This window comes from Bicyclus anynana, chromosome 18 (assembly GCF_947172395.1).
Source record: "Bicyclus anynana chromosome 18, ilBicAnyn1.1, whole genome shotgun sequence".
NCBI classification, from domain to species: domain Eukaryota; kingdom Metazoa; phylum Arthropoda; class Insecta; order Lepidoptera; family Nymphalidae; genus Bicyclus; species Bicyclus anynana.
In genome coordinates this window covers 1,186,461-1,207,741 of record NC_069100.1, presented here as the reverse complement: position 1 = coordinate 1,207,741, position 21,281 = coordinate 1,186,461, and the positions used below count along the sequence as shown (strand labels likewise).

Sequence of the window (21,281 nt, the reverse complement as noted above, 5' to 3'; positions counted from 1 at the left end):
TGTTTATACAAGTTTATTTTGGATTTACAAAAAATGTTTTATTTTTGAACTAGCAAAATTCATGATTAAATTATTCTAAATTCCTTTGTTAATTCCATTAAGCTAAATAAGAATTAACCGATAAACCTATTTTTTATTCCATTTACACCTAAAAGTTCGTTATTTTTTTTTAATATTAGATTTTGGCAATACCTTAAGTGATATTTTATTCTCAAAATGGCGTAAAATTATAAGGCACCGTTTGAATACATTACTAAATTTTTTTTTATTATGTAGAAGGACGAACAACATAGCTACAATTTTATTTCTATTTAACATTAAAAAAGCAAAAATGTCAAAGTAATTCCATTAAAATAACTAACTTTGGCTGATTTAATTAATGTTAAATATTGATTATTCAAATTAATTATTTATTTATTTAAAGCACTAAATGAATTTTTTAATGATATGTTTGTAATAATTGGAGAATTCTCATGTAAAAAATATGTAATAGATAAAACGATAAAGGAAAATAAAATAAAACAAAATAATATATATTAGATATTTTTATTTAAATTCGAATTGTAGCAGTAAATATTTTCCATCTGTAAATATAGTCGTATTTTTATCAATGGATGGATTTGGGAAATTTTGAATAATTTTTTGATTTAACATTCAAAGTCAATCAATTGGACTTCAATTAATTTATTCTTAAAATAAAGTGTTACAATAACCAAACTGAAAACAAAATAAAATAAGAGTAGCTTAATAACTTAAGAATAAAATTAATAAAAAACTTTGGTATCTGTATTAAAACCGATTAAATTTTGTAATAGAAATGCTATTAAAGGTAAAAATTACAATAATGATTTATTTACAATTAATGTAAGCAAGGGGATTTAAATTAATAATAATTAATAAAAACTTATTTTTATTGTCAGTTCGCGATCGAGTATTATTTCGTTTATTATTTACATTTCATGAAATGCAACAATTAAAATTGTTACTAATATATTACAGAAATACAAAATCACTTTACTTAGACATTCATACAGACGTTTTTTTATTATTTGAGATAATAAATTTAACAATAAAAATTGCAAATTGGTTAGTTTACCGTTTCGTCTGAAAAATATGAAAGAAAAAGGAGTAAAATCATATAATAATTGTAAAAATATAATAATTATTATGATTTTTATATGAAATAATTAATTAACATTTTAAATAAACAAACTATTGGAATTGAATTTTATTTTTTAAAACGACTTTATGTAGTTTCTGACATGGTTAGTCTTTTAATAACAATAAACGATTTAAAGCTAGCCGCATAGTGTCTACCATCGCTAAAGCTACTTAACGGATTGCTAAAACCACAACATAATTCCTTTTTAGTCGTATATGCAACCACCCGCAATTTGATTTGTCCTGAGAAATTAAGCAAAAACGAAATAAATCCGAGTACAAAGTAGATACAGTTAACAATGAACAACTTTTAAACGGTAAAGCGAGATTAAACAATCTTAATAATATTATACTAGTCAAACCAAGTACAGTAAATAAAATTCGCTCGCGCGATGGCATTCGCTGGGCGGCAAGCTTTAACAATATATATATCGAGAACAATTATTCTTAAAAACAAACGACGGTCTAGCCGTCAGGGCAAATTCAAAATTCTCCCATAAATTTTGTAAAAAGATATAATCAAAATTCTATCAATAACAATATTCACTATAAGAACATTAATAAAAAACTTAACCAAAAGAGATCCTTCATAGGGAATCATTTATATTTATTAATTGGCAAATGATTTTGAAGTTCTTTTTTTTCATGATTTCTCTTAAGGCGAATTGTCACAATTTTACATACGCATATTTTAAAGTTTTGAAAAAAAAATGTTCTATTTAACAGTATGTTACGTTTTCATTACAAATGTAATTTGTCAACATTGACAGAGTTTGTATAAAAGGCATCAAACTCACTTTTTTATATTAATTAACAACATATAATTACTAAGATCGTACAACTATTCACGCGTAGCTATGGAACTGATAATGGTTATAGTTTATAATCATTTTTTTCAATTTCTACTATTTTATAATAAACCTTCGTATTTTTAGTAAAATTTCCAATGAAATTATATTTCAGTCAGTCATGCATCTTGGGCGACAAAAATGACAATTCACCTTAACTTTATTACAAATGCATTGTAATCAACATAGATGTCTGGACGTATCGTCTAATTACAAAGAAATAATTACTATTTAGTAATATTGATAATTCAGTCAAACAATATTTCTTACAACCAGACGTATCAGCCCAAAAGGAGACAGTCAATTCTCAGTTTCGATATTGCTTAACAAAACACAAATAATACATTTTTCTAAATTGGTATTATACAAGTTGTAATAAGACAAAATAAAGTATTTGAAACATTAATTTGGAAAATAAATATTAAAATGTTAAATGAATAATAAAATTCAATGACAATAAAATATTCAAATTAAGTTTCACTTAACATTTTTTTTTGTACAATGCAACCTGTTTTTGAACCGTCTCCTTCAACGACAACTATTAGTTTCGAGTGTATCTTTTTGGACATAATTCACTGGAATTTAAGTTAAAAAAATGCTTGTTCAGCCATTTTCAAAATTATTTTAAATACCTCTTAAAGTCTCCAATCCATCAATATAGATTAACGTTAAATCCATCAGGAAGATTCATTCCCTTAAAAATACACTCGAGGCTTTGGGGCAGTTAATTAAGTCTTAGATTTATAATTCTATCTAAACTCGTGGACACTTAACACTTCTCTTTAAAAGTTCGATCATTGGTATCACATTCAATGAAAAAATTTTTAAAACTATCTAATTTTTCACTAGTCTATCATTTATTTACAGAGGATTCGACTTGCGATTCACATTCACTTACAATCACTTTTCAAATCAACTTGTTTATAACGTCACTTTTATCGTTCACATCTGAGTCACTTCACTTTATTGTAAGTCATTTAAACAACATGAGTTTCGCTCCGTTTGATGTATGATTCATCTATTGTAACATTTTGTTTTTTGTTTTCTTTTTTGATCGTACCGTACTGTGGTACGTCGGAGGTGAGGTTTTGTACTGTGAGTATTTGGCTCGAGTTGGACTGTGGTGTGCTGGACGACACCGGGCTGCCGTATTGGTTCCCGTATTTGTGTCTGGATGGGTCTTTTAGGATTGACTGCGGCTGCTTCACGGCTGGCGTCTGGTTCATTGGTAGATGCTGGAACAAAACTGATGTTTAATAATAATACTAATCAGGCAATGGTCTTATTGCGAAAGGTTTTGACCAACACCTTATGAAGCTTTCCCTTAACTGCTGATACAGAAGGCTTACTACTACAGTTATTCTTAAGATGGCGCGTATTGTGAGGTTTCTCATTCTGAAGCCCTGATCACCGGTTGCTTGGGCACTCAAATGTCCCGCAGCAGGAGGGTTTATTTTTTTTTTATAAATATAAGTTTTATAGTGTTTTGTATAATACTTTGTAAGCTACATTGTTAAAATTAAAAAAAAGCGGACAAATTAATAAATAAAAGAATTATAATAAGTTATTGTAACATCCGAAAAAAAAGCAATTTGTCCGGTGCATGCAGCAATAGAAAATTATCAGTTTGATGTTACTTTTTAGTAAGTTTCACTCATTGTTGTTCTTATACAATATAATCATTGTTTTTATGTTTCTAATGCACACTTTTGTGTAGCTAAATTTTAGTGTGGTGCCATTTTTAAGCACTTTCTGTAAGGATTTCTTTTTTAAGGTATAAGGTATGAATTTTATTTATCCTTTTGACTATAACGGCCCACTCGATAGGTATGTGTATATATGGCCAACCATAATCAAATAACTACATGTAATTTATTTAGGTACTTTTCTAAAGTAAAAAGTTTTTGTTGGCTGGTGGGAGGCTTTGATCATGGCTAGTTACCACTCCTGTATGTTTTGAACGAGTCAAAGTTTCTATTACGAGGTAACAACAACCATCGGCTTACAGAGATCTTTATATTTATAAACATACCATTGAGTGGACTGTTAAGCCATAATATAATTTAGATTTAATGTGATTTGTGGCATTACTTAAAAATAAAGATCTTTCTTTCTTTCTTTCTTTCTTTCTACCTGATTGCAGTTCCCCTGGTGTAGCACGGTGACGTCAGGGGGCGGCACGGCCATCTTGTCGTAGCGCTGTCGGCGCAGCGTGCCCCCCGCCGACTGCCGGTCGAGACCTGCGCCAGCACACACACGTGTTATACATACAAACATCCATCATCATCATAATCATCGTCGTCTTCGACATCATCATCAACATCATCAGCTGGTAAATGTCCAAGGCACCATTTTAACGACAAACAACACGGTTTTGAGCCTCCTGCACCCAGCGGCGTCGCAATCAGCTCGATATCCTCGATCCATCTATTGAAAGGTCGACCAACTACGCTTTCCGATGCGGGGTCGCCAACGCTGGCAACGGGCGGGTAAATAGTTCGAAGAGCCGATGTATTGGGTTCCAAGCCGATGTATTGGGTTGGGTGGGTATAATATTCTTTTATATTATAAAGTTGAAGAGTTGAGAGATCTTAGTATGTTTGATTGAGCTTAACTCAGGGATCTACTAGTTCAAATTGAAAAACTCTTTTTGTGTTAAATAGTCCATTTATCGATGAAGGAGCTATATAGAGCATCGTGCTGCGACTTATAGAAGCGTTGTATCAATGAAAAATATAGCAAAAACAAAAAAATTACATCTGAGACCTTCCCTTACGTGCGCTGTAAACGGTTACGTATAAAAGTCATGTAAGATAGAATAGGAACGGTTTAAATATATTGATTATTATGAGACATTCGGGTAAAAAGGTCAATATTAACTAAAATAAATAGGATTATAAATTTTCAAAATCTATTATAAATATTTTATCGTAGTTAGATGAAAATCCAAACATTTTGTAGCTTCCTAACACTAAATGTGACATTTTTCTTTACATGAACTATAAACACACAAATAACAAAGATTATTTGTAATTTTGTTTGAACGCCCATACAAATCTAACGATCACTATGATCGACGACGTCATTAATTCGTGCCATTTTTCAAATATCTACGGCAGCGCCGCAAATCTGTCCCTTTAAATCTCTGTAGCTCCGAAAGTAATGATCGCAGATACCCTGTTACTTTTACAAAATAGCGTACTCTTAATTCATATACAATTTAAAAAAAAAACTGTCATCATCTCTGTTGTTTGAAGAAAAATTGAGACTCACCGTCCAAACCGCAGTTGAGAGGCGGGCTGCTCATGTGGGAGGGCGAGGGCGGCACTCCATTCATGAGGTGCGGCTTGGGCACCGAGTACTGCTGCGGCGGAGTGGGCGTGCGACCTTGCTGCTGCTGGAGAACATCAGGGGATTAAGCATCATCAACCTTCTGAAGAGACGTGATGGCCCAGTGGATATTCCTCTGCCTTCGATACGGATGGCGTTCGAATCCAGTCAGATCATGCACCTCTAACATTTCAGATATTATATAATGATTTATTTATTTTGCTATCATCCGCGAAAAGCAGACGAACCCAAGCAACAACGTCACCCAGGTCCGACAAAATACTCTCACGTACGTTTCATCCAAAATAAATAAACCATTATATAATCATGATGAACTTCCGCAAAGTAACGAATGCTTCTATTTTAAGAAATTAAATATCATGGGCCTCATACGATGAAGGAAAAACATCGTGAGGAAACCTGCGCAGAGAATTTTCTTAATTCTCTGCGTGTGTGCCAATCCGCATTGGGTCAGCGTGGTGGACTATTGGCCTAACCCCTTTCATTCTGAGAGGAGACTGGAGCTCAGCAATGAGCCGAATATGGGTTGATAATGATGATAGTAATTGCTAAAGAATAAAACAGTATCGCTTTATTTGTCAACCCACATTGGAGTAGCTTGGTGGCTATAAGCTCTATATATTTTCCTATTAGGATCCCACAGTGGTGGATATAAAATACCGTTATCATATAATACATTTTGATTTCCTGTCTGTTTAAACACGTTTATTAGTAGAGATAGTGTACGTCAAATATATTTCGCTTTAATAACTATTTAGTTACAGTTTTGGACGTCAAATTTAAATTGAAGTCAAAGTTTTCATTACACGGCATGAGGGGAACTCGATGAAAATGTCGGGAAACTTTCTCTTTACATTACGTGAGCGTGTGAAAAGTTGCGGTGAAAATAATGAAGGGGAGGTGTCAAAATACACATTCATTGTGATTATTGAACTACCTGCAAACTGTCAACGCGTTGCTACCACGCGATAGGTTATCCTTTGTACTCGTTTCCATATGTACCAACATGTTTTTATATATTGTAAAATCTCCTTATTCGCGCTTCCTTTATTCGCGTTTTCACTATTCGCTGATTAAAAAATTGCGACCCACTTCCTTTTTTCGCGGTTGAAGATTTAGTTATTCGCGGATCTGACTGTCTAAAATGTCGTCTAAGACAGTACTTGGAGGAGTTATAGAATGTAATGGAACAGTTAATGTGACGTAGTATAATGAAGGTTTAAGAATGCCACTGCTGAATATCAGTCTAAATTTAAGGAGTTTTTAAAACTGTCAAGCAAGAAAAAATTTCAAAATTTGGTTCAAACATTTCATTAATTGATTTTTTTCATATCCATTTGTTTTTTATTTTGTCACCCAATAACGCATCTTCTTTAATCTCATATAAAATACCATTCCATATTTGCGGTTTCTGTATCTACAAGGAGCTTTTGCTGTATCTACATTCGCTGGTATACAAGTAAAGTATATAATTACTTAAGCGGGCAATCTGTTGTGTAAGGGACGTTAGTACTACAATTCAGTCCATATAATCCCATTCTGAGAGTCCTGTGTATTAAAATTGCCCTGTTTCTAACTGAAGGGCGTGGTTATTACAGGCAAATGAGGCTTGTCACCTACACCTTATTGATTAGCACACGGTGGCACATAGTAGGATTTATTCTTTGTTTGCTTTGAGAAGTCTTTTACAATCAAAGGCGATGATTTTCAATTAACAATAGATGGGCCATCTTCTTAACCCGTCAATTAATACAATAAAAATAAAGTCACCCGTCACTTCGTGAACTAAAGAACCTTGACCCTTTTAACTCCAAAAATAGATTTTGTAACAAAATTCCCCTTCCTATGACGTTGACATTACCAAAAATCTTTTCTCAGAGCGTCTCTATGTCACAGAAGAACTAGCTTCAATAATTTCGTCTGTGCGTTGATATTGCGTCAGTTAGTTAACTTTTATCTAATAAAAAAGGCAGAAAGTTACACCAAATAAGCCCAAAACGGCTGAATCTAAATAGAATTTACTATAATACGTTAATTCTAGAATATTATTCAATATTTTATTTGATAATATTACGGAATACTCGGATACAGTGTAATAAACAGATGAGTTAGCTTACCTGCTGTAAATATTCACCGATGAGCGGAGGGTAGGACAGATATCTGTCGGACGCCATGTTGTAGTAAGAGCCATCTAGCGGCGGCATCGGACTCGGCGCTGGCATGTAGTTCTGTTTACCTGATAAGCGAAAAATTCGTTGAAACCTTAAGAGTTAATATACAATGACAGACTTCCTACCGAGAACGCATTGATTTCGAAAACAAAAATATAGAAAACCTTATAAAAATCCATGATGTACCTACTAATTTCAGAAAGACAGACAAATCTATAATATTCTTTCTCCTTTTTGGCAATCAGAAAAAGAGTCGGCGGCTGATTTTACAAAAGGTCTTTAAATTAGTTACCTACATTATTTTGCAACAAACTAGGACTTGGAAAGTATGGCGTAAATTAATAGGTAAATTTTCCAGCTATAATTTTGTAAAGCAGTTTAGTTTACGGTTAAGTTATTATCGGCTAAAATTACAGCTCTGAAATAATAGACGGCGTCGGGGTGGCGCGTTTAACGGATAATAGTTTTATTATCGATGTAATTTCACGCCAGAATGCAGTCCAGTCTTTTTAACTGGGATTGATGTGTAATTTTGATCTCATTTGATAATAATTATCATCTTATAATGATAGAGAGGTAAGGTAGGTGTATGGTGTGGGTAGAGTAAAGGTAGGGTAGGCGTAAATTAACCCTAAATTTAGATTATTCTACCATCAACACCTATTTTTTAAGCCAATAACCATAGATCGTAGATCGTTAGACGGGCCCCGAAGCGTCGCGGAATTGAGTACGTCATCAGTCGTAACACCTTTATCTTTATTCGTGTTGCGGCTTGTGTTTTTACACTTCCAAAATGAACACGAAGTCATAATTAAAGGATTTAACAAGAAAAAACAGTAAATAGTCCACATCTACCACAGCATGCGTGCACGTCTTTGAGTAATGACATAACATTGTGCGTTTTTTAAATCAAATCAAATCAAAAATCATTTATTTTAAGTAGGCTCAGTTTACAAGCACTTTTGATACGTCAGTTGACTATTGTAATGTAAAGATTCTACCACCGGTTCGGAAGGCAGGTTCTGCTGAGAAGATACCGGCAAGAAACTCAACAGTTGCTCTTTTGAAAAAGTCATACAGTATTATAATTTACAATTGATAACAATTACTGTTTACATTTCTTATAGTTTTACTTCCTGTGTGAAGGTGGAAGCTGATCCAACAGCCTCCAAGCATCTTTAATATAGAGGGGCCTATCTAACGATTGATATCGATGCCAATAACGTTGTGCCGGGCCAGCTAGTAGGTATGCTATGTTGAGACCTTGCTCGTCCACGAGGTAGGGTCGGTCTGATGTCGCACTCACCGGCACTGCGTCCAAGTGTGCTGTGTCCGCTCATATCCTTGTGTCGGTGAGGGTGCGGCAAAGTGCGCGCGTGGTCGCCCTCGTACACCGCGTAGTTCGGCGGCGGGTAGTCCAGGGGTGGGGGGATGACTAGCCCTTGCTCGTCCATGAGGTAGGCGTCGGTCTGATGAAAAACAATAAATTAAAGCGATAGAAATTAAGGAAAATCTATAAGACTAGTTAGCTTAGCTAATTCATAGTAATAAGTAAAGACACAACGTTTAGATAAGTCATCACCCGTTCAGTGCAGAGACGACAGGGAGGGGTAGGAAAGTGCTGGTGGTGGGCAATTAATGCATGAAAAATACACTTCCCGCCCGCTCCTTTCGCAAGTCTTTGCGTGATTTTGGGTCACTGGCTTGACTTGTTTCTGCCGAGTAAGTTTGATGAAATAAATTCGTCATCAACCCATATTCGGCTCACTGCTGAGCTCGAGTCTCCTCTCAGAATGAGAGGGGTTAGGCCAATAGTCTACCACGCTGGCCCAATGCGGATTGGCAGACTTCACACACGCAGAGAATTAAGATAATTCTCTGGTATGCAGGTTTCCTCACGATGTTTTCCTTCACCGATTGAGACACGTGATATTTAATTTCTTAAAATGCACATAACTGAAAAGTTGGAGGTGCATGCCCCGGACCGGATTCGAACCCACACCCTCCAGAATCGGAGGCAGAGTTCATATCCACTGGGCTATCACGATATCCACTGGGCTATCACGATGAAATAAATAAATATCATGAATATCTTGAACTCGACTGCGTTCCGTAGGAAATGATATAGACGTTCGCTATATAATTTAACTGAAAGTAATCTAACATATTTTTTCAAACTTAACTGAATTCAAAAAAGCAGAAGTTTCTGTTATCGGCTGTATTAAATATTTTGTTATTTTTTAATGTCACTAAGAAACAGATTGGTGACCATTCAACCTATTCAGTGGCACTGTATGACGTGACGAGTAGCAGCGACAGTGATTGTGGTATAGGAAACACCTCGAGCAGGTTCTAGTACTTGTGACATTGGGTGACAAGTCCTGAAAATCACTAATGCGACTAGCAGCGTGACGGTGTTGTTCACGCTCAAGTCCAGAAATACCGTCTTATTTATATCATCACTGTTGCAAGAACTTCGTACAAATATATCCTTTCTATGTACATATAATAATGTAAAATAATAATGAATCTTAATACCATCCGTACTCCAAGAACTCGTAATGTTCATTTATGAGCAATATTTTGCATTAGCCGAATTTAACTCATTACTGCATAGTTAAATAGTTTGTTTGCATAATATAGTTACTTTTAAGATTCATTATCATCATCATGTCAGCCGATGGACGTCCACTGCAGGACATATGCCTTTTGTAAGGACCTCCGAACATCACGATACTGCGCCATCTGCATCCAGCGAATACCTGTGACTCGCTTGATGTCGTCAGTCCACCTGGTGGGGGGTGGGGGACCAACATTGCGCTTTGTAGTGCGGGGTCGCCATTCTAGCACCTTGGGACCCCAACGTCTATCTGCTTTTAAGAGTATTATAAGTTAATTGATATACCTGACATACCTGATTCAACATATGCCTGTTAGGCATACTTGGCACTTCAGGTATAGGCGGCGGGGGTCTGTCGTCGCCATCTTGCGAGTAAGTCTCCGATTTCTCCGACACGGAGCTGAGCGTCTCTCCGGTCATGGTGTCGTTGTAGGAGGACGGCGCGTACATCTCTATTGTGGCTGACTTGGAGGACTGCCCCGCTTGCTCTGTGTGAGAGAGTATGGTTTAGGGCGAGCGTTGACGAGTAAACATGTTTGACAAACTTGACAAACATATTTATCGTACATGTTTGACAAACTTCTTTGTCAATGTGTCATGTTTCACTTGTTAATTAGGTAAACAATGTTTGACAACAATTAGGTAATTGGAGGAACTTATTTTTGACGTGTTTAATCCACTGCCTAATGGTCTAGTGGTTTGGGATGCCGAGGTCCTGTATTCGAGTCCTGGGTGGAGCTTTATAATATATAAGCTTTTGTGTCTTCTAAGAAATTTCCAGTAAAATTTCTAAGTCGAGTTGGTGGTTTTTATTTCCGTGCCTTGGAGAGCACGTTAAACCAACGTCCCGGTTATTATTACCATCTGATAGTGCTTGTAAAAAATTTCACAGTATCACTTTAAGCCCACATTTCAGCTTCGTGGGTTTAAACTCCATATCGTAATGATGAAATGTCAAAGTGTCAATTATTGGGAATTTGAGAATGTAAGAGGGATTTAAACACTAATAGTACCAATGTTTGGCTAAAGCCTTTTTGAAAAGCTAAATGTTTTGACGCTAAATCATGCAAAATCTAAAACTACGCATATAAATTTAACAGTAAATGAAAATATTGACTCGCCACTCGACCTGTTTTAAACTGTACAATGAAATTGAAAAGCGTTATAGAGTACCTATCTACATTTATTATGGTTTCACTTTACTATATTGTCGAGTTTTCAAGTAGCACTGTTCTCGAGTTTCGAATTCGTCTCTATCTCTTTTTATCGAAAGTATTGTGTAAGAGAGAGGTAGAAAAATTTAAGACTCAATCGAGATAAGACGCATCGTTTGAGAATAGCGCTCCAGTATGTATGTAGCGAGAATTTTGAGAGTATTTCGAATTTTATAAGAGAAATAGAAAATGAAATTCTGCGAGTGTTGCGTAGTAAAAAGTCTCAGGTCAGCATATTGCTAAATATTCCATTAACAAAGGAAATAAGACATTTTTTTCCTATATTTAAATAAGATACATACAATTTTGGACGTGCACAATAAAAACTTAGCTATATAATGCAAATAAAAATAAATCTCACCTTTCAAACGTCTTGATCGCCTTTTAAAAACAAAACAAGCGACTAAAGCTGCGTTTATCAAAACCAAAATGGCGCCTGTGATAGACACATACACTACAACGGATTTGGACACGTCAGCGGTTTCTACATACTCTGTGGAAACTACATTTAGCTCGCCTACTTCTGATGAAGCTAAAAAGAAAGAAAAAACAAAAATAAGACAAACACAACATAAATACGAAGGGTTTGTTCATGCGAAAGTGAACAACTCAAATTCGTTACTCATTGAACGCAATTATACAAATTCAAAAATCGAATTGATAAAATTTAAATTCATCATTTAAAACCGAATCAATTATTTAAAATACGGTCACAATTAAAAAACTAACGAACAAGTTTCACTTTCGCATAAATTCACTTATAAATAAAACATGGCTGCCACTTTTAAATAAAACCCAAACCTCGTTTAGACGTCCTCCTATGCAGACAGATCCCAACCAGCAGTACATTCAAGAGGATAAGTGCTGTACCAATAAGTGTTCCCGTTATTACAAAAATACCGGGAACACTAGAATTGTACTCCTCTGAACTTGACTGTACTGATGAGGGGATCACATCTATGCAGCATGGAATAAAGCACACTTTCGTATGAATTCTTACAAATGAAAAACAATAAAACATTCCGTTGACGATATTCAATTCATTTATCCGCGTTTCGGGATTCATTTATTTAGATTTAATTGAAGTGGCGGACGATCGGGGAAACATTTTTTTGCTGTAAATTTTTATCAAGACATTGTATTTGCGGATTGCGGATTCGAGAGTCATTGTAATTTTCCCGATACTGCTTTTTTATTAAAGTATAGCCTTTTTGAAATTTAATTACAAATTCTTATTTTAGCAACGAATTCCTATCGATGTCGAAATCGTTGCATGATTTTAATACAAACTTAATTTAAGAAATTCTAAATTATTGTAGTTGTAGTAATATAATAAAATAGTAGAAACCAAGTGTCTGTTGAATGTATTCATTAAACACAAGGGAACAATAATGAAAGATTAGAAAAGTATATCAACACAAAAAACCTGGCAAGAATAATATTTACAGAGGAGTACAACATCTATTTTTCATATCTCTACGTGATAAGGGTCCACCTCATTTTTTTTAAGATGTGGCAATGTAAAACACAAACAACCAAAGATTTCATACTATTAGATATGTCCCGTGTCGAAACTAAGACGGACAAAAGTGGTTAATTGTCTAAATTTCACTTTTCTTTAATCGCATTGTACGAACGTTATGTAAGCTATATATTTAGAATTTATTATTGTAATGTGTGGCACTGCCTAAATATAAAGATATTTCTTTCTTTCTTTTCTTAAAGTTATTTAAACTAATAATCCTACTAATATTATAAACGCGAAAGTTTGTATGGATGTTGGATGTATGTGTGGATGTTTGTTACTCTTTAACGCCGCTACTACTGAAGCGATTTGGCTGAAATTTGGAACGAAAATAGATTTTACTCTGATTTAACACATAGCTACTTTTTATCCCGGAAAAATCCATGGTTCCCGAGGGATTTGTGAAAAACTAATTTCCACGGGGACGAAGTCGCGGGCGTCCGCAGTATCTAAATATTGTCTAGGATGTCCTAGAATGATGTAGTTATGTGTTAAAGAAGTGTAAACACTATATACCTAAATATATAAAGTTATGCGTTCAAAAGTGATCCGAATTTTATTACTCTACAGCTAAATTCCTATCACACGCAGTGATTTTGTAGGAACGTAACGTAATAGTAGAAAATCTTTGCATACAACACAAGTATAAATACTTTAACCCGTTAATCATCAGCTCCTATTAATTATTAAGGCAAAACAAACTTTGCTTGGTCAGCTATATTATGTAATTATCTAAATTAAACATTGTTCACAAACACAATAGGAACCAAATTAGAAAATTATTCATGTTCATCTAAAAACGCGAACACAGCAATCAACTGCAACGCGATTACAAATCCCAAATGTTTTCTGAAAACTATTGTTAACGCTTCATTCTATATTTGAAAATGAAATTCATAAATTCCATGTTCATATGAATATTTTATGAATGAATTCGATTTGAATGGGGAACAATTTGAATTTTATTTGCATAATTTATTTAATAATCACCACAGCGCCGTGCTCACTGGTTTATTAATATTTAATATTAATTAATATTGAATTTAGTTTTGAGCTTAGTTCGGCAAATTTGTTTATGCACTTGTAATTAATTTAGTATGACGATATTTTAATGGTGAATTTTAATTATAAGTAAATATTATCTTGCGAACTTAGCAGTGTTTTAGATATTTATTGAAAATTAGTCAAATAATAGCTGCACAATTAGCATAAAACAAAATCCACAAAATACAAATAGAATTACGAGTGAGGTATAAATATTCAATTTTTTTTCATTTTGTTTGGCGAAAATTAATTCTTGATATTCTTTCTTAATGTTAAGTGACGATACATATAAAAGTAAACATTTAAAATTGTGAAAATGGTCACGATCACGACAAAAGTCTAGGGCAGGGTTCGAACCCATTATCTTTCACTGTTGAGTCCGACCAAACCACGGAGCTTTCGGGTATAAATATATTTATTTAAACAAATTATTATAATAAAAACCCGTTTCAACTCAGATGCTTATTGTCGGAGCACGTCTGATTAGTTCTCACGGAGCCCTTAGTCATGAGCTTATTAATAAACGCGGCGTAAATCAACCCTACTTAAATATTTTTAACACTCAGTTTCTATTATTTTATTTCTTAAAATTGTTCTTGTATATATATTTTTTTAATTTAAAATAAAAATAATATTATAAAAAATAAAGGTAAAAAATACTCACTAAGCGTAGTAGCTTTCGTGTCGTCCGGTCTGTATTTACTCTGGCCTATTTTGTTGATGGCCATGACAGAGAAGACATAGTCCGTGTTTCGTTCCAGCCCGTGGATGGTGAAGGTAGTAGCGTTCCTCGGCGTCACATCCTCGTACCGGTACGACTCCTCGACGATTTTACTGGTGACAAAAGTTCCTTGTTAGAAAATCCCATCATTTAAAATAAGGAAGTTGGCTTTAAAAACTGGCCTGGTTTAGAAACTCTAAATGTGGGATATGTTTTTGACCTTTATCCCTCATTCGCACGAGAGTTTTTTTAAGCGTTCAAATAATATTACCTATAAATATAGGTCTATTTCCAACGGACACAATATATTGTCATTAGTATACTGTATCGTTATTGTAGGCGCGTTTGGAACCCTCGTAATTTTAATTTTAAGTTTTCGACTATAATTACTACCAATTTAAATTAAAACATAACTTGACCTTTCAAAAGTGCTCGTAAACATAGCCTAATTGAAATAAATTAATTTTGATTTAATTATAATTGACTTATAAATGTAGTTTTCATATTTATTTGAGGCCCAGCAACTGGTCTTTAACCACGCTATAAGTCGTTTTAATAAAATATCAAAGTGACACGTACCGATATCGAACCCTGTACCACGAGAACAGTCCGCCGTCGAAGCCCGGCGTCCACTGCAGTGACACTGAGTTGTGTGTCACGTTCGTCACGGTGATTGACGTCACTGGATCTGCGAACAAAATCATGATTAATATTAGCATTCAAGGCAGTAGAAATGTAGCAAATAAATTGTTCAGAGTTTATAGTGCTACAAAATATGTAGCGATAATGAGCTACGGTAAATGCTACAACTATCAAATCAAATTGTAGTAGAAGGGACTAATAGTCTAAAAGTTCGAACAGCCGATGGACGTTGGGGTCCCAAGGTGCTGGAATGGAGACCCCGCACGGGAAAGCGCATTGTTGGTCCCTCACTAGGTGGACTGAGGACATCAAGCGGGTTGCAGGGAGCCGCTGGATGCTGGCGGCTCGAGACTGTTGTGTTTGGAAGTCCATGCAAGAGGCTTATGTCCAGCAGTCTATGTCCATAAGCTGTTAATGACAATGACGATGAAGAATAGACTAACCAGGTGCGCTAGTGACGTCAAGTTTGACAGATGTGGAGCTAAAGCCCAGGTCGTTCCTCGCGCCGCACTCGTACGAGCCGTAGTCAGCGGTGCCAACGTCGTTGACCAGCAGCACCGACGTGTAGGTGATGGCGTCGGACTTGTGGTACTCGGCGAAGTACTTGGTGGACGTGTTGACGGGCAACTTCACGCCGTTCTTGGACCACGTGAAGTTTGGTGCTGGCGCCGCCTTGCATCTAAAGCAGGTAAAGAACAATGCATATACAATATACCTGTAAAGGACAATTAATTGAAAACATTTCGAGTTTTCCTATAAAAGAAATATAGGTCTAACTTATACAAGAAGAGTTTTTTGTATGGAAGAATTCTCAAGTGATTGTCGTATGACCGAAGTCTTGATACAATTTTCACTCGCGATTATTTATAACTAGCTGGCGCCACGCGGTTTCACCCGCGTGATTCCCGTTCCCGTAGGAATATGGGGATAATATATAGCCTATAGCCTTCCTCGATAAATGGGCTATCTAACACTGAAAGAATTTTTCAAATTGGGCCAGTAGTTCCTGAGGTTAGCGCGTTCAAACAAACAAACTCTTCAGCTTTATAATATTAGTATAGATAATCATTATGACAAAAATTCGTACTGGCTGCTATTCGAATACGAGTAAGACCTCATTCGCACGAGAGTTTTATTAACGGACATTAAAAAAGCTTTCAAATACAACAAATGCATTCCCATGTATATGTTCACAATCACACGACAGCGTTTTTTAAAACACGACGCTTTTTCAAGCAGTGTTGCATTTTTTATTTTGGGCGTTGGAAATAGATCTTCATTGAACTTCATACATTGAACGCTTTTCTACGTCCGTTAAAAAAGCTCTCGTGCGAATGAGGGCTGAAGCGTTTGCTTTAGCGTTTTCTATGTGCTGTGGTGCTGAAGGCTCATGTCATGTTTATAGTAGAGCGTAGACAGATAAGTAAATAGACAGATAAATAGCATTTCCTCAATTGTTTCTTTCTTAGACTGTATCACCAAACATCAAGTGAGTTGAAGTCAAAATATTAAACTAAAATAAATGTCAAAAGCATACAAAAATAATTATCATACTAATAAGTCGAGTATGTTATATGACTTACACAAATATACTATTTTAACTCTCAATAAAGTCGTATCTGGCGCGCGGATTACGCCGGCTTTAAAGGGTATTAGTTGAATTTTAGCGTCGCGCTGTTAATTAGCGCTAATCTGTAATGCTGCCCGCCCACCGGAGCGGTGAGCTGTAACGATGGTATTCCATTGGACGTGTGTGAAATGAGGAGGGTCTACGTTCGGTTATGTATTTTTTTTTTATAACAATAACTGAGAGACCATTCATAACTTGTTTTGTTTCAAATTTCGAAGTAATTATTATAATGAAATTTAAAATAATGACAAGAATAACATAAAGTAAAACTGTATTGTGACTGTTTGATTAACTTTCAAAAAGGAAGAGAAATAGTCCTATTTATACGCAACCTTGTCGCTTATGACTTGACGCTTATTTTATACTAGCATGTAAGTATTTTAAGAATGTCTTAGGCGCATAATTACCAACCATAACTTGTTCAATAATATAAAAGAAATATTTATCGAAACATTACGGCCCCATAGGGGTCGCGATCCACAGGTTGTCAGACGCCGTTCTGTGGACACGCAGCTTTATAAAGTTGAATTTTCCGGATCGTTCCCAGTTTTGTTAATATGATTGCGATGCCATGACATAATTATCGGTTTTGGATATTCCGTATAGTGTTTTGTTTGTAATTTAATTCTCCCTTTGTTTTGTACGTTTTAGGTTGTTTTGCGGTCGGTATAATATATTGAATTGTCTGTTATCAATATTCATAATTCGCTTTTGTCATGGTTTATTTTTGCATACAATATTCATTGCAATAACTAAATCACAGAAGCAGTTATCTGTATGTTGGATTTTTCACTATAATTATATCATTTGAGGCATTTTATTTTCATCGTGATTGTTGATGGAACAATCTTTGTTGATTGGTCCACTAGATTGGAGTAGAAAACCATCACTTTAAATAGTATGGTTTTTCAAGGGAATATCTTAAATTAATTAAATCAATTAATTTTAAAATTTAAACTCTGGTGAGTATTATTCATATTGATTGATTATGAAACGCCGTCTAAAATTCACATGATACAGCGTCGGAGTATGTCCGATTAGTATCGAACTCATACGGGGCCCTTAGTCATGAGCTTGTTCTTGCAACACGACACAATTCAAACTGATCGTTTACCTCTCTTTTTCAACTGATTTGGATCGATTAGGTTTCATTTTCAACGTCATTATCAATAACAATAGTAATGGTTAAAAAAGGTATCAATTTATTCGCAGAGAATAGTAATATAATCCAATAATTAACTATTCATAATGCACTTCCTCAAATTAATGCCTGATTCTATTCAATAACTAAGTATAACTTACCGGCAAGTTAACCTTCCGACTTGACCAGCATTGGATGCAGATTTGACCAAGTTAGGAGAGTTGTCCATTTCGGGTTTAAATTTAACCACAAGCATGACATCCCTCCTCGTGTCTCCAGCGATGCCATTGTTGACGATGCACTGGAACTTGCCGACGTCTTCCCGAGTGGCGCGTTCTATCAGGAGGTAGCTGGTTCGATTCCTCGGCTCGAAGGTGATGGTGGCTGACGAGAGGTCGTAGCCTTTGCGTGCCCATTTTATGTGCTCTGCTGTTAAGGGGTTTCCTGGTTTTTTGGAAAAAAAATATTACATTAATATGAGTTTTTTTCTTCTTTCTTGTCTATGGCTTTTTTTCTGCGATGGTCTTTTTATTACGGTTTTAAAAGCAATCTGTACTGATATGAAATCTATTTACCGTAGAACGAATTGGTTAATTTTTTTTTATTCTTTACAAGTTAGCCCTTGACTACAATCTTACTTAATGGTAAGTGATAATGTAATCTAAGATGAAAGCGGGCTAACTTGTTAGGAGGATGATGAAATTCCACACTCCTTTCGGTTTCTACACGACATCGTACCGGAACGCTAAATCGTTTGGCGGTACGTCTTTGGTAGGGTGGTAACTATCCACGACCAAAGCCTCCCACCAGCCAAATCATTTGAAGTGGTTGATAATGATGATTCATTATCAACCACTGATGATCACAAATAATAATTATAATATTTAAATATTATAATTATTATTTAAATTCAACAACAAAATATTCACTATTAAAATTCAGAAACAATTCATGCATTATTCGTTCTAAATTCAAAACACGTATCTCATAAGACAAAGAGATCTCACCAGTAGCGGTGCATGAGAGGATCGCGTTTTCGTTGGGGCTGGATACGGCGCTTTGCGACACGGCCTTTATACCTGCCGGGTCTGGAACAAATGGGGTGAATTATTGTGTGCTTTGCACTTCTTTGTGCTGTAGTGTAGGAGCTGGCGGCGATTTGTTTGCCTGATTTATACAATGCACGTAAATACGTTTTATATTATCGTTACATTAAAACTATTTGTTTTTTATTGTTGTTTTTTTTATGTAGTTTATAATTAAACTTAGTAAGTTTATATAGGGTTTAAGGACGCGACAGTCGCGTATTTTTGTAACTTTGCGCATTGTGCATAAATAGATATTTTTTAAAGGTAAAACATAATGTCTTCAAAATATGGCCGAAATCTTCTTAGGTTCCATTACATTACAAAAACCACATCAGTGTTTAAGTTGTGACATTTCCAGTCGTTTCAGTCATTAACACAAAGGAGACTACTTAACTGTTTTACAAATACATAGAGATGTATTTGTAAAACAGCCAAAGTTTAGATTATTAATTGTTTTAATGTTTTTATTTATTACTGTATTTTTGTGTGCAGTAAAGTATTTTTCGTCTTCCTTATTTAAATCATCCACCATAATTGTGTCTTGAAAAAATTGCGACAGCCGCGTCGGTTATGAAAAATAATCCGTCATTAGTGTATACTTACAATGTACATTAACGGTGATGTTAACAGTGGCGGCGCCCTGCGCGTTGACAGCCTCGCAAGTGTAAATGCCCGCGTCGTGACGCGACAGTCGCGTCATATTCAGCATGCTGCCTTCTGAGATTATTCTGTCGCCTGCGACAAAAACAAAAAAAATAAAAATTACGGATGACGCATCTGTAGCTGAGAATTTTAACGAGTACCTTCTGAGAGTATTCACAAATTAATTAAATTATTTAAAATATCCGAAGATATTTTTTTTTGTTGTTTTTTTTTAAAAGACAAAACTGATTATTTTTTGTAGATTGGCCCACATATGGCCCATGTAAGTGAAGCTTAACTTCTTATGTTCTTAACCTGTTCTCTTTCACCTAAAACTGCCACTGAAACACCAGTTAAATATAATACGACCAAAATGAAGGTAGGTCGTATCGATTTCATGTAAACTTAGCACATATATTATATGTAACTCCATTCAACAAGCGAGCCTGGCTGAATGCAAATGTCTGAGTCAGCAGAAAGCATATTCATATGAGGGCTTTATATGAGTTCGAACTTAGAGTAAACTTAGTAATATCTGGCGTATATTCAATTCAATTAGGTTCGTGTTCAAAGCGCTTTCGTTAATTGAAACTGGAATATTAATTAATATTTTCCTATTTAGATATAGTTTCATTATTTAAATAATCAATATTTAATATTCAAAAATATATTTAAATGAAGCTAGTTTTAAAAATTATCAAATGTATTATTATTGTAATTAGTAGAAACCGAAAGGGGTGTGGATTTTCATCCTCCTAACAAGTTAGCCCGTTTCCATCTTAGACTGCATCATCACTTACCATCAGGTGAAATTGTAGTCAAGGACTAACTTGTGAAGAATAAAAAAAAAATGTTATAATTATCTATAAATTCTCCAACAAAATTGTACGGAGAGTTATTTCAAGACGCAAAGTAGGAAAAATTATTTTGATTTTTTTGCGTCTTGCGTAAAATTGCGTAAAATTTAATAACTCTCCACTGTATGGATATCAATATTGCTTCGAAAAACTTCGAGATATAAAGACAATAATACATTAATGAGAAACAAAATAATAACGAGTAAGCAATTAGTAAGTGATTTGATGTTAATTACAGTTATCATTAATAATACACTATACCTTTCTAGGACTATAAATAGTTTATACATGGTGTAAATAATTCCACCGTTTTGACATTTTGACGATTTTGATTGATTACGTTTGCTTGTAGATTTACAACCACTGATATTAATTGACATTGAGCACACCGTGCCTACAGCTAATTAGCAATATTCCCACGCGAATTTGCGTTTATCGGTTTTGGAACATGCTGTATATTAAAGTAATGGATTACTCTGGATTACGATTAAAATCTTATTTAGAACGAATCGATATTTTTGTGATTACCTCAAGAAAAGGTTTTTAATAAGTACCTTACATTCAACATGGAAAGCTATGTCAGAAAATTCATTTACCGAAAAAGAAGAATACGCCAATTATCACGA

General features: G+C 34.9%; 1 protein-coding gene across 2 annotated transcripts in view; it reads right to left on the bottom strand.

Moving 5' to 3' along the window:
* Positions 1–530: 530 nt before the first annotated feature.
* LOC112046067 (nephrin) overlaps positions 531–21,281 on the bottom strand; it is a 301,409-nt gene continuing 280,658 nt past the window's right edge. Inside the window, exons 17-29 of one of the 2 annotated variants that reach the window (XM_052886726.1) lie at positions 19,760–19,891; positions 19,076–19,156; positions 18,230–18,512; positions 15,741–15,976; positions 15,235–15,343; positions 14,599–14,768; positions 11,727–11,897; positions 10,446–10,639; positions 8,838–9,000; positions 7,478–7,596; positions 5,283–5,406; positions 4,143–4,249; positions 531–3,244 (exon numbers count right to left, since the gene is read on the bottom strand). In XM_052886726.1, coding sequence (XP_052742686.1) covers positions 2,987–3,244; positions 4,143–4,249; positions 5,283–5,406; positions 7,478–7,596; positions 8,838–9,000; positions 10,446–10,639; positions 11,727–11,897; positions 14,599–14,768; positions 15,235–15,343; positions 15,741–15,976; positions 18,230–18,512; positions 19,076–19,156; positions 19,760–19,891 — 2,147 coding nt within the window. In that variant the 3' untranslated portion in view covers positions 531–2,986. The remainder of the gene's footprint in view (positions 3,245–4,142; positions 4,250–5,282; positions 5,407–7,477; positions 7,597–8,837; positions 9,001–10,445; positions 10,640–11,726; positions 11,898–14,598; positions 14,769–15,234; positions 15,344–15,740; positions 15,977–18,229; positions 18,513–19,075; positions 19,157–19,759; positions 19,892–21,281) is intronic. The other variant, XM_052886727.1, reaches the window with a different exon arrangement.